Source organism: Eucalyptus grandis, chromosome 5, assembly GCF_016545825.1.
Source record: "Eucalyptus grandis isolate ANBG69807.140 chromosome 5, ASM1654582v1, whole genome shotgun sequence".
In the NCBI taxonomy this organism is placed as follows: Eukaryota; Viridiplantae; Streptophyta; class Magnoliopsida; order Myrtales; family Myrtaceae; genus Eucalyptus; species Eucalyptus grandis.
The window spans coordinates 13666548-13679321 of record NC_052616.1 but is presented as its reverse complement, the minus strand read 5'-3'; the positions used below and the strand labels follow the sequence as shown (position 1 = coordinate 13679321).

Below are 12774 nucleotides of genomic sequence, written 5' to 3'. Positions count from 1 at the left end.
GAAGAAAACATGGGAAAGTGTCTTCACTGACTTGTAGGACTGTTCGGGGGACTGAAACTGTAACACCCCAGGTGGCGCATCGGATGCTTCACAAGTAGGACTCTTAACAACCTGATACGCACCATTTGGGCCTAGCCCGCAAAAGTAATACTCAAATAATCATGTACGGTGGTGACAAACATCTAAATGGTTTCTCATAATAGCAGAATTTCATCTCAAATCTGCATACACTCCAAGAAGTTCAAAGGTGTATATACACCATCACTTGACCCTTCTCTTCTGTGAGGAAAAGGGACGTTGCAGAATATTGCCAACAGCTGCTAAATGTCATTTACAGACCCATAGTAACCCTACACTATGCTTTTAAACTATTATCACGAAGTAACAAGGATTTTCGAGCATTACAGTCATTCAATCGCTAATACCTCGCAAAAAGTATTATACAGCCTAGGCTCAGCCAGTCATTTCAAGCATGGAGGAAATTCAACGCTCCTCACACAAATGCCTTGGCGAGCACGACTTCCCATCCTCCACCTCTTCGGTAACCGTAATATACTTCTGGAACATGGGCCACTTTCAGGTAAATATCGTCTTGTCCATCTGGCATAAGTTTCTTCACAAACTCATCAGGCATGTCAACAAACTTCATCACTTTCAGCTTTTTCAGGTGCTCAATACCGGATGGAAGCTTCTTCAATAACTTACAACTCTCAATAATCAACTCCTCAAGACAAGGCATGGATCCCTTTTCCACTTCCACGCATTTGAGTTTGTCAAAAGGACCAAGGATCAGAAACCTTAGCTTCATAAAGTCGTAGGCTTTAAAACACAGCTTGGTTCCTTCATAAGCCTGAAGCAAGGCGAGATGCACAAGATTAGGCAATTTCCCAAGAGATGGCAGAGGATTATCCTTTAACTGACTACATCTCAGATACAATACCATTAGGCTATCAAGAGATGATATCCAATCTGGTAACGCCTCAAGACGTCCTGTCAAGTAGACTCTCTGGAGAAATGGAGGTGGAGAAGAGAGGGGTTGTAGATCAATAATCTCATTTTCATCCACTGAATTTACAGATAATGCTTGAAGCTTGGTCAACTTTTCAATGGACAAGCACAGTTCCCTTGCATCTTCTTTTCTCAACTTCACGATGCCTAACCTATTCAATTGTTTCAACTTTCCAAGCTCTCTCATTAAGCTGCTGTTTCTCTCACTACCTGCTTCTATGTAGCAGAGCTTTTGTAGGGACTGTAGAGTAGCTATTCCATCTGGGAACTTGAAGCCATACTTAAACCATGAGTAGGCTCTGTTTGCATAATGATATACGAGTAGATGACGAAGTTGTCGAAGCTTCAAAATCACAACTGGCAATTCTGTGACATATGTGTGTTTAAGGTCTAGGGTCTCTAGGTTTTGAAGGTTCCCTATGGAATATGGAACAGTTCTCACCTTGCTGTACCTGAAACTTAGATATCTCAGGCAGCACCACTCGGCAACTTGAGCTGGGAACCTTGTCAAAGAAGCTGTTTGCAAGTCCAAAACAGTGAGCAGTCTCATATCACTACCTAGAGCAGCATCCATGGAAGATCTCTCTACCCCAAACAGATATAAGGAACGTAGTCGAGACAATGACCTTTTCTGTTGGGTAGCTTGCAGGCTGTTCTGTATTGATAGGCGACGAACTTTATCTGGCCATTTATAATGTTTTTCTATCACTGTTTCTGCAAAGCCTTGGTTAGTCGACTTTGAAGTAATAATATCCAGCAGAAAATCATGGATACGGCAATCCTGGATCCTTCCATCGCCAGCTTTAACAGCCACTTCTATCAGGCTTCTGTCCAGGAGCTCATATAGGTAGCCCTGGGCTGCTTCTTCTACTGTCATACGTTCTTTCTTGTCTACAAATCCTTCTGCAATCCATAATCGAATCAATCTCCCACAGCTAATGAGGTAACCCCTGGGAAACACGCTCAAGTGCAGGAAACAGGACTTCAAGTAGTATGGGAGGTCATCAAAACTAAGTGAAAGGACTCTCTTCAAGGTTCTGAGTTTGTCATTGCAATCTATTTCAGTACGGAGACTTCGATGAACCAGATCCCATTCAGCCTTTTTTCTCGTGTCTTTTGAAACCAAAACACCACTGATGGCCACAATAGCAAGTGGCAATCCCTCGCACTTTCTTAGAATAAGCCTACAGGTCTCCTCTAGATGAGGAGGGCAGGAGTTCCCCTGAAATGTCTTTGCACAGAAAAGCTTCCATGACTCTTCACCTGGCAGTGGCTCCATCTTGTAAACCATCCCTCTGAATTCCCGCACGAGATATTTGCTAAATCAGAATTCCTGGATGTGATAATTATTCGGCTGCCACAGTTGTTATTAGGCAATGCATGTTTTATCACATCCCATTCATTTATATGCCACGCATCATCTACAACAATCAGGTACCTTGCTTTTTGTAGCAAGTCCTTGATAATAATCTTCTGACATAATCTATCCATGTTGTCCTGTACAGGAGGACCTTTTGCTTGGGTCTCCCTCATAATTTGTTGAACCATGCCTTGGAGGAGCTCTTCTATATTTGGAGATTGAGAAAGAGTTATCCAAGCACGTATCATGAAATGTTTCTTCACTTCTGGATCTTCGTAAACTTGCTTCACTAATGTAGTTTTCCCCAGTCCACCCATCCCCACGACTGAGATTACTTCGCGTGTGGAAGTGCCCTCAATGAGCCAGCCAACCAGCTTTTTTGTCGGTTCACTGATGCCCACGAGCTCAGCTTTGTCTAAGAGAAGGGCATTGCCACGCTGGTCCTGCCATGTGTCGTCTGGCTTACTAGAGCCAAAGTGGTGTTCTACTTTACTTAGTTTGTCTCGGATTCTCCAGTGTCCATCAAATATGTTTTTGATTCTGGAGTTGATGGATTTCATCTCCAAAGCAATTCTGTACCGACCTTTCATGTTCTTGATACAACAGGACATCTTGGAGAAAAGACCAGGAGAACCAATTCCATGATCATGCGCTGCGAGAAGTTTGAACTCATCGAGAGCATCTTCAGTGTCATATGCGATTTCTCTCAGCTGCTTCACCCAAACTTTGACTTCCTCGTCACTCTCTTCCAGGGAATCTGCAACCCTCAGGAATGCCCTGACGTACTCCAATTGTCTCTTAACTAAAGTAACTTCTTCCTTGGCACTTCCCAGTAGAACCCCATTCTCTAGAAAGTCCTTAAGCTTGTCAAATAGGTAGTTTACTGCAATTTCTGCCATGCTCTAGTTTGCATATATCGAGGTTCTGGAGAATACACTAGCTGATATCCTCTAACATAGTACTTCCACAGGCTGGGGGTTTGGTGTGGAAATGGTCAAGCTTCTGATGTTTAGTCATCCATCAGTCATGGCTGTTTGGTCATGACGCACACCCGCATAACAAATTAAAAAACCTTACACTGTGTCTTTACTAAGTTGAAAATAACCATTATTGATATCTTTTAGTATGATTGTGCGGTACTTAATTTGCTTGCTTTTTGTATTAATATACCTAATTCTGTGAAACTTTTATTAAGATCGTTGTTTAACTTTTCAAAGGAAATGATAAGAAAGTCAACTTTTTTCCAATTCGCTCATGTTTTATACTTGAAAACTTCTGATATGGTTCTAATAAAAAATTTTGTTTACGCAGCAAGTTCGCTGCAAGTGCTGAATATACTTTTATACTAATGTTAATGAGAGTGACTTTTTCTTGAATGGTCAAGATCTGCTACCAGGCAAGTTCGCTGCTAGTGCTGAATAAATTTTTATAATAATGTTGCTGAGGGAGTGACTTATTTCTGAATGGTCAAAGTTCCTATTCACTAAGCAAGTTCGCTGCAAGTACTGAACAAATTGTCCATGCTAATGTTAATGAGAGTGACATTTTCCCTGAATGACTATTGGCCAGCTATTGATAATTGTTTCCAGTGAAAGTCACTGAAAATTTGCAGGCAAACTATTCTGTTTCAGGTTACCATAAATTAGCGGGCTAACTGCTCTATTTCAGAATACCATTGTGTTAAAGCTTTCCAAAGCTTTGCTTTTTTGAGTAAAAGAATTGGCCAGGTCTTTATGGATATGAAGCAACTTAACTTCGTACAAAGCTTCGAAATGGACAAGACTTATGAACTGAAACCTCCCCAGAAGCTAAGGCAAAAAGAAGTTATTGGTATTCACCTAGCAATTTCTGGGCTATTTCTTGTTCGAGTTAGTGTTGTCATGAAGGCTTAAGAGGTTCATGTGACTTGTTGCTGAGATACTTGTAAAGTCCATTATCACCGAGGAAAGGGGGACTAGTACGAATGCTAGACAAGCAACTGAGCTCATATCCTTAAAATTTTCATTGTGCTCTTCTTTGATCCTTCCATGGCTTCATGCTAATAGGAACATCATTCAGTGACACTAGGGCAGAGATCCTTATATGTCCAGTTTGAAGCTAATTTCTGGGCTCTAGTCTCTATTTAAGTAGATTTCTTACCTTCCCAGCCAAGTGAGAAATAGACAAAGCCCTACCCCATTGCTGCTAACATTAGCACCATTGTGGCCGCAACGACCTTGAGCCGGCTTCCTGCCTGACGAAGTTGCTCTGCTGTCGGGCCCCAGGCTGGGGGTGAAAAGGCTATTTCATGAGGATGAGAAAGCTACTTTTACCAGCACCAATCTCCCGAATGAACACGAAAATGCTTTCTAAAAGTTAAAAACCATTCCAAGACACATGTTCTGAGTCACTCATACCTTTGTGTACTCGTAACGTCGGCTGTTCTGTACCTTATTTTCCGTCCCCTGCTTGGCATTTTATCAAACCTTTGGAAAACGGACTAGTGAGGAAAAGTACGACACTCCATATTCAACCCCCTGCGAACTTCTTTTTGTTGCTTAGCCTCATCTGGAACAACTGGCTTTGAAAACCTTATGTTGATCTTGCAAGCATTGACATCAGAGACGGATGTGGAAGCAGGAGGCCCAACTGAGCCACCAGAAATCTTGAAAGAAAGGCAATTGATTATAACCGGTATCTCTTGATATCTTTTTGCCTCCACTTCTTCCATTGCACGTAGCTTGATTTATTGGTTTGTTTTAGCAATTCCTGTAGAATATATCAAAGATGATATTTGTTGTGAGACATTGCTACTTCAATTTCCTCGCCTCTTTGATCTTTAGGGCCTCTCTCCTGAATTTTCTAGAACCCAGCAACATATATTTTATCGAACAAATTTTCGGGAAAGGCGACAAGTCTTGCGGCATGCTGGTACAAGAATGACCTATTTCTATAGGTGGCTTCACCAACTAGTCTGTACCATGATAAAATTAGCTAAGAGTGAGTTTGGTAACCATTCTTTTTCAAAGAACACTTTTTTATTAGAAATAATTTTTTCTAATTCTATTTTCGGAATAATTTTTGAGTAAAAGAACGCGTTTGATAATTGTACAAAATTTTCATTCTTAGGATAGAAATGCGTTTAATAGAATTCTTAAATTCTTTTATTTCTTTTAATTTTTTTAACTTTTTATTATATATATTTTTTTCTTTTCCTTTTTCTCTTCTTCTTTCTTTCTTCTTCTTTATGGTCGGTCACTAGCCATAGCGATGGTTGACGACAACCTGGTGAGAGGTCCAACAAGTTTGCCAAAGCCTTGCGGGCAAGGTCCGGCGAGCTCATTAGAGCCTTGCCTAGCCACCGCGACGCTTAAGCCGACAAGTCTTGCTATGGCTCGGCATTGGTGGGGGTCGTCGACGCTCTCATGAGAGCCTGGGAGTCGACGACCAGCCAAAAGAAAGAAGAAGAAAATGAAAGAGAAGGAAAGAGGAGAGTAAAGAAAAAATTAGATTTGATTCTTGGAATTGTTTTGGGGAATAAGAAATAACCTTTTTTTTTTTCTCAATTCTGTTCCAAATCTATTTTCGAGAGAAAAAATGAATTTTTGTTCCCAGAAAAAAAAATTTATCAAACGAATTTCTATTCTTTTTTTTTTCTGGGGACAAAACAATAGAATCATTTATTCTTAGGAGTGTTACCAAACATGCCCTAAGGATATTGCAAGGTTTCTCATGTTTTACACAAACAGTATGCTGGATGCAGTACTCTTCCTTTTAGTTCTTCTTTATGGGATGATTATTATTATTGTTATTGTTTTTTTGGTCCGAAATATGTACTTTTCATTGATAATTTGAAGAAAAGGAGCTCACTAGCGGAGTCTCATCACATAGCAGTTCTTTCAGGGCCAACAGAGGATGGGCCAACCAATTCAGAGGGAGGGCTTTCTTTCTATGGGTCTTTGCTACCCATTAGCCACATGATTTGTGGCCCTATTACAATGGGCTATCTTTAAATAAGGGAAAAGAAGAATCAACTCACGTTCTTCTTTATTAACGCACGTTCTTCCCACGGCAGCAACTGAACAGAAGACTTCACGCTTTTAGCTAAAGCTAAGGCAGTCTTCTTTATCGGATGATTATTTGTTAGATAGTTAAATTTAACGCCTTAGGCATACGGTGATGCCGTTACCTTTGGGATTTGAAGGTGCTTTTGCTTGCATCTATCTTCAGCATTTTATTTTTGAAATACCAGTTGATTATTAGTCTTGTGACATCCCCTATCAGGGCTTTTGCCCGTTGACTTGGCTTCATTTATTTTGAGAAAAAAAGTGATTTGGAAAATATTTTTTAAAAAAAATAATCATTAATATTGTTGGAAATAATTAGTCAATGGAAATATTTTCATTTTTACAATAATTTATGTCTAAACATTGTCATGGATGATGAGGATTTTTTTGTACATTCATTTTTATGAGTGATATGAGTGATCATTTTTGAAAAAATATATTTCATATCATTTATTTTCCGTAAAAGAAGTGGAGCCTTAGTTTCTCTTGCCTTCTGTTCTCATGCACTAACCTGTACTATTTCTCAGGAGCTTACTAATGCGGAAGCTTTGATATTTCTCAACCGACTTGTATCCAACCGTGTATTCTGCTGCTAGCTTACAGATGTTGACAAACAGTAGAGATTTAGTCAGCTTGACCATTAACGTAGCTAACCGGATGTCTGAAAGAAACATTAGGATTATGCAGCTAGACAGCATGCACAGGCAGATGGGGAATCTGTGGTCGTTGAATTGGGATGAGCATTTAAACGAAGAGTTTATGCTTATTTAGATGATCATGTAGCATAAGAGCCCTCAAATAATTGAGTGTCATAAAAATTTTGATGGCATCAGCATCTATTGAAGCCAGCTGAAAAAATGAGCAAGCGAGGGCCGCTGCTCACCTTTTTGGGATGATGGATGCATTAGATGAGGAGTTTTGGCTCACTTAAGTGGAGCACAATCAAGGTGGACAGTTTTGGCGCTGAAAGGATTATACCCTGAACTACTGAAATGGAAGCTGAAGTTCTGGTCGGCTCAAGATTCCAGCTTTTGTTCTTATGCTCCGAAGTGAGTGGCTAATCAGTTTATAAAATTTGGTTATTATAAAAGCTCTCAGAAATGTAATTATCCCTGAAAATTGTAATAAAGAACATTTTCTGGCATGCTGGGAAGTTTTGTCATCAATAAGAATGATTTTGTATGCAACACTGATTTCTTGTGCTGAAATTTTCATAATTGACCTCAAGGAATTTTTTCCAATTACACAAATCTTCTAGTGTGGCTTGATGGTATGATCTCATCAACAGCATTTTCAACATGAAACTACTTAGTGAAAAGGACTGGAGCCATAGCGTGAAGCTATGGTGCTATTCTTTAACGCAGATCTGGGAACTTCTCAGCATCTTTATATTGTTGACTCCAGTCCTGTTGTGAGACGCGTCTGCCCAATACTTTGGAAGTAACAGCGTGCGGTTGAAGATGTTGCAAAATAAATAGGAAATGAATGGAATTTTTTGATGGAAGAGCTTTTCCTCACCAGCAAGAAGATATCACCCTTCTAGGAATATTCATTTTTACGGCCAAGGAAGTAGATTGTGGTCACTTTCGTTTCACTCCTTGCTGACTCAATATGGATCCTCCTCCTAATCGGTGCTATTTGTCTATTGTGATCGCCTGCCTCAAGTTCATTTTGAGTGCAAAATCTGGGAAAATTCGGTTCATGGTTGAAGTTGTTCAAGTTTCACTTAAAATTGCTGAAAGGATAATGTAACGCTATGGAAAAAACATGAAGTTCGAGGGAAACAAGACCTAGGACCTTCACCAGAAGTCTCATACGCTAAAATTCCAGGCATAGGGACAGTATACGACTAATACAACTGTAAGAGACTTGTCATGATAAGGCAGCAAAAACCATTTTAAAGTCTCTACCCGAAATGAAATTCCATGGAGAACTCCAGGAGCGTTGCCCTTTGTTTGAAACCAACACCTGCGAAGGTGGGCTAAATGAGGAAAACATGGGAAAGTGTCTTCACTGACTTGTAGAAGAGCAAAGGACTCCAAGGTGTGAAACTCTCTTTTTCTTTGCCAGCTGAGGATGCCATTTACGAGAAGAGCAATGTTGAGACTGTTCAGTGGATGGAAGCGACTCTAATTGCAATCTCTAAGTCTCAAGAGGTCTTCTTGAGTGATTCATAAGTAAGATTGCAATATCATGAGATGTTCCATTAGGGTCAAGCTCACAAAAGGAATAGTCAAGTAATCATATAAGTTGGTGACAAACATTTAATAGGTTTCTCACAAGAGCAGAGTTTCATCTTAAATTTGCATATCCTCCAAGAAGTTCAAAGTGAATATACACCATCCCACTAAGACCCTTCTCTTATCTAAGGAAAAGGGACGTTGCACAATGATGCGAACCAGCCACTAATTGTCATTTACAGACCCATAGAAACCTTGGACTACGTGTTCAAATTTTTATCACAAAGGAACAACTATTTTCTATGATAAGTCGTTCAATGACTCGTGCCTCTTGAGAAGTATTACACGCGTTCTAGGCTCAGCTGCTCATTTTGAGCACGGAGGAAATTCAACACTCATACAAATGCTTTGGTGAGCACGACGTGCCATCCCCCATCTCTCCGGTAACCATAATATACTTCTGGAACATGGGCCACTTTCAGGTAATCATCATCTTGTCCATCCCGCCTAAGTTTCTTCACTAACTCATCAGGCATGTCAATAAACTTCAGCACTTCCAGCTTTTCCAGGTGGTCAATACCGGATGGAAGCTTCTCCATTAGCTTACAACTCTCCATAGTCAAATCCTCAAGACAAGGCATTGATCCTTTCTCCACTTCCACACGCTCGAGTCTTTCAAACGGACCAAGGACCAGAATCCGTAGCTTCATGAAGTTGTTGGCGTTGAAACGCAACTTGGTTCCTTCATAAGCCTGAACCAACTCGAGACACACAAGATTAGGCAAATTCCCAAGAGATGACAGTGGATTATCCTTTAGCCGACTATATCGCAGCTCCAATACCATCAGGCTATCAAGAGATGATATCCAATGTGGTAATGCGTCCAGACATCCTGCCAAGTTTATTCTCCGGAGAAATGGAGGTGGAGAAGAGAGGGGTTGTAGATCAATAATCTCATTTTCGTTGACTGAAGTTAGAGATATTGATTGAAGCTTGGTTAATTTTTCAATCGATAAGCACAATTCCCTTCCATGTTCTTTTCTCAACTTCAAGATGGCTAACTTACTCAATTGTTTCAACTTTCCAAGCTCTCTCATTAAGCTGCTGTTTCTCTTGTCACCAGCTTCTATGTAGTAGAGCTTTTGCAGGAACTGTAGAGCCACCATTTCTTCTAGGAACTTGAAGCCATACCTAAACCATGGGTAAGGTGCTTTTCTATGATGTAACATGATTAGATGGCGAAGTCGTTGGAGCTTCAAGATAAAGACTGGCAATTCTGTGACATGTGTATTTTTAAGGTCTAGGGTCTCTAGGTTTTGAAGCTTCCCTACGGAATTTGGAACAGCTCTCACCTTGCTACCCCTGAAACTTAGATATCTTAGGAAGCACCACTCGGCAAATTGAGCTGGGAACCTTGTCAAAGAAGGAGTTTGCAAGTCCACAACAGTGAGCAATCTCATTTCACTACCTAGAACAGCATCCGTGTAAGATCTCTCTACCCCAAACATGTATAAAGAACGGAGTTGAGACAATGACCTTTTCTGCTGGATAGATTGCAGGCTGTTCTGTATAGATAGGCGACGAACTTTGTCAGGCCATTTATGATGTTTTTCTATGGCTATTTCTGCAAAGCCTTGGGTGCTCGACTTTGAAGTAATAATATCCAGCAGAAAATCATGGACACGGCAATACTCGATCCTTCCATCGATTGTTTTGATAGCCATCTCTACTAGACTTCTGCTCACGAGCTCATTTAAGTAGCTGTGGGCTACTTCTTCTTCCATCATGCCTTCTTTCTTGTCAACAAATCCTTATGCAATCCATAATCGAAGCAATCTCCCACGCTTAATGAGGTAACCCCTGGGAAATACACTCAAGTGCAAGAAACAGGACTTCAAGTAGTATGGCAGGTCATCAAAACTAAGTGAAAGGACTCTCTTCAGGGCTTTGAATTTGTCATTGCAATCGATTTCAGTACGAAGACTGCGATGAACTAGATCCCATTCATTCTTTTCTCTTGTGTCTTTTGAAACCAAAACACCACTGATGGCCACAATAGCAAGTGGCAATCCCTCACGCTTTCTTAGAATAAGCCTACAGGTCTCCTCTAGATGAGGAGGGCATGAGTTTCCCTGAAAAGTCTTTGCGCAGAAAAGCTTCCATGACTGTTCAGCTGGCAGTGGCCCCATCTTGTAAACCATCCCTGTGAATTCCCCACATGAAGTATATGCCAAATCAGAATTCCTGGATGTGATGATTATTCGGCTGCCACAGTTGTTGTTAGGCAATGCATGTTTGATCGCATCCCAATCATTTATGTGCCACGCATCATCTACGATGATCAGGTACCTTGCATTTTGTAGCAGGTCCTTGATAATCATCTTCTGGCATAATCTGTCCATGTTGTACTCCAGAGGAGGAACTGGTTCTTGGGTATGCCTCATAATTTGTCGAACCATGCCTTGAAGGAGCTCTTCTATGTTTGGAGATTGAGAAAGAGTCATCCAAGCACGGATCATGAAATGTTTCTTCACTTCTGGATCTTCGTAAACTTGCTTCACTAATGTAGTTTTCCCCAGCCCTCCCATCCCCACGACTGAGATTACTTGCCGAGTGGAAGCGCCCTCAGTCAGCCAGCCGACCAGATTTTTTGTCGGTTCACTGACGCCCACCAGCTCAGCTTTGTCTAAAAGAAGAGCATTCCCTCGCTGGTCCTGCCATGTGTCGTCTGGCTTACTAGAGCCATAGCGATGTTTGACTTTAATTTGTCTCGGTTTCTCCAGTGTCCATCATATATGTTTCTGATTGTGGAGTTGATGGATTTCATCTCTGAAACAATTCGGTATCGACCTTTCATGTTCTTGATACAGCACGACATTTTGGAGAGAAGACCCGGAAATCCAATTCCATGATCATGCGCCAGGAGAAGTTTGAACTCATCAAGAGAGTCTTCAGTGTCATATGCGATTTCTCTCATCTGCTTCACCCAAACTTTGACTTCCTCATCACTCTCTTCCAGGGAATCTGCAATCCTCAGGAGTGCCCTTACGTACTCCAATTGTCTCTTCACTAAAGTAACTTCTTCCTCGGCACCGCCCAATAGAATCCCATTCTCTAGAAAGTCCTTGAGCTTGTCAACAAGGTAGTTTACTGCAATATCTGCCATGCTCTATTTTGCATATGTCGAAGTTCTGGAGAATACACTAGCTAGTATTCTCTAACATAGTGCTTCCACAGGCTGGGGGTTTGGTGTGGAAATGGTCAAGCTTGTGACTTCTAGTCTGTTGAAAATTGGCGATCCATTGTTGACAAAGAAATCTCTAGTCCAATCTAGACTACTTTAGATGGACGTGAGCAGCAAGCAAAGAGGAGTTGCAGTCATAAGATAAGAAAGTAGGTTGAAATATGATTGCAAAAGGACAAAAGAATTGGCTGAACTTGTGCTATCTTCCAAGGTGGTTGTAATGCTAAGGCAGTGAAGTTGCCTGTAAATAGGCATTACTCATTCATGATGAATGTGGGGAGTGAGCTCATAGATCCACTTCTTTAGCTCCTCCACCAACACCCCATCAGCTGTATTTGTACAACTATTTTTTCATCTAATGAAACTATTTTATTTCATCTCATGACCTATATTCTTGAACTATCCTACCTTGTCCCTTGTCCATCCTCTATTATTTTTCCTTCACACACATGCAATTGCACATCTCTAACAAAATCTACCATTGATATTCAAATCATGCTTTGTGCAATTGCAAATTCCAACATAGTCATTCCATCAATTTATGGTTGTTTGGTCATGATGCACATCAATCTTGGCGGCGTTGGCACGGCGAGCAGGGACGTCGGATCGCTGGGGGTTGCGACGGTGACTATGTTGATCTTGATCTTCAAAGCTTACGATCAATTTATTGATTTTTATTTGATTAGATATCGTTTCTAAATTTGAAAAATGGATAATTTCTTCAATGATCATGGATGATTTGGTGTGTATCTTTTAATTGTTTTGTCTATCCCAAAAATCCAAAAAAATTGCATTTGCATGTTATGTATATTAGAATTGGTTTTTCTAGATAAAATTGCATGATAGAATAGATAGGTTTTTTTTTTAATGCATGTTAGATAGTATCTAGGTTAAATAATATTTTTGAATTAAATTGCATGTCAAATAGATAATATC

The 12774-nt window shown here is 40.5% G+C and overlaps 3 protein-coding genes across 3 annotated transcripts; all 3 read right to left on the bottom strand.

Moving 5' to 3' along the window:
* Window positions 1-493: 493 nt before the first annotated feature.
* LOC120293648 (disease resistance protein RPM1-like) lies at window positions 494-3267 on the bottom strand. The gene is given in 2 exon segments (XM_039313352.1): window positions 494-2316; window positions 2319-3267. Coding segments are annotated over 2 exon segments (2772 nt in total).
* A 5377-nt stretch (window positions 3268-8644) lies between these two features.
* On the bottom strand, window positions 8645-11209 carry LOC120293392 (disease resistance protein RPM1-like). Its single transcript, XM_039312569.1, has one exon. The coding sequence runs from the start codon at window positions 11180-11182 to the stop codon at window positions 10406-10408; it is 777 nt and encodes a 258-aa protein (XP_039168503.1). The 5' UTR covers window positions 11183-11209; the 3' UTR covers window positions 8645-10405.
* Window positions 8990-10378, bottom strand: LOC120293647 (disease resistance protein RPM1-like). Its single transcript, XM_039313351.1, has one exon. The coding sequence runs from the start codon at window positions 10376-10378 to the stop codon at window positions 8990-8992; it is 1389 nt and encodes a 462-aa protein (XP_039169285.1).
* Window positions 11210-12774: the final 1565 nt, after the last annotated feature.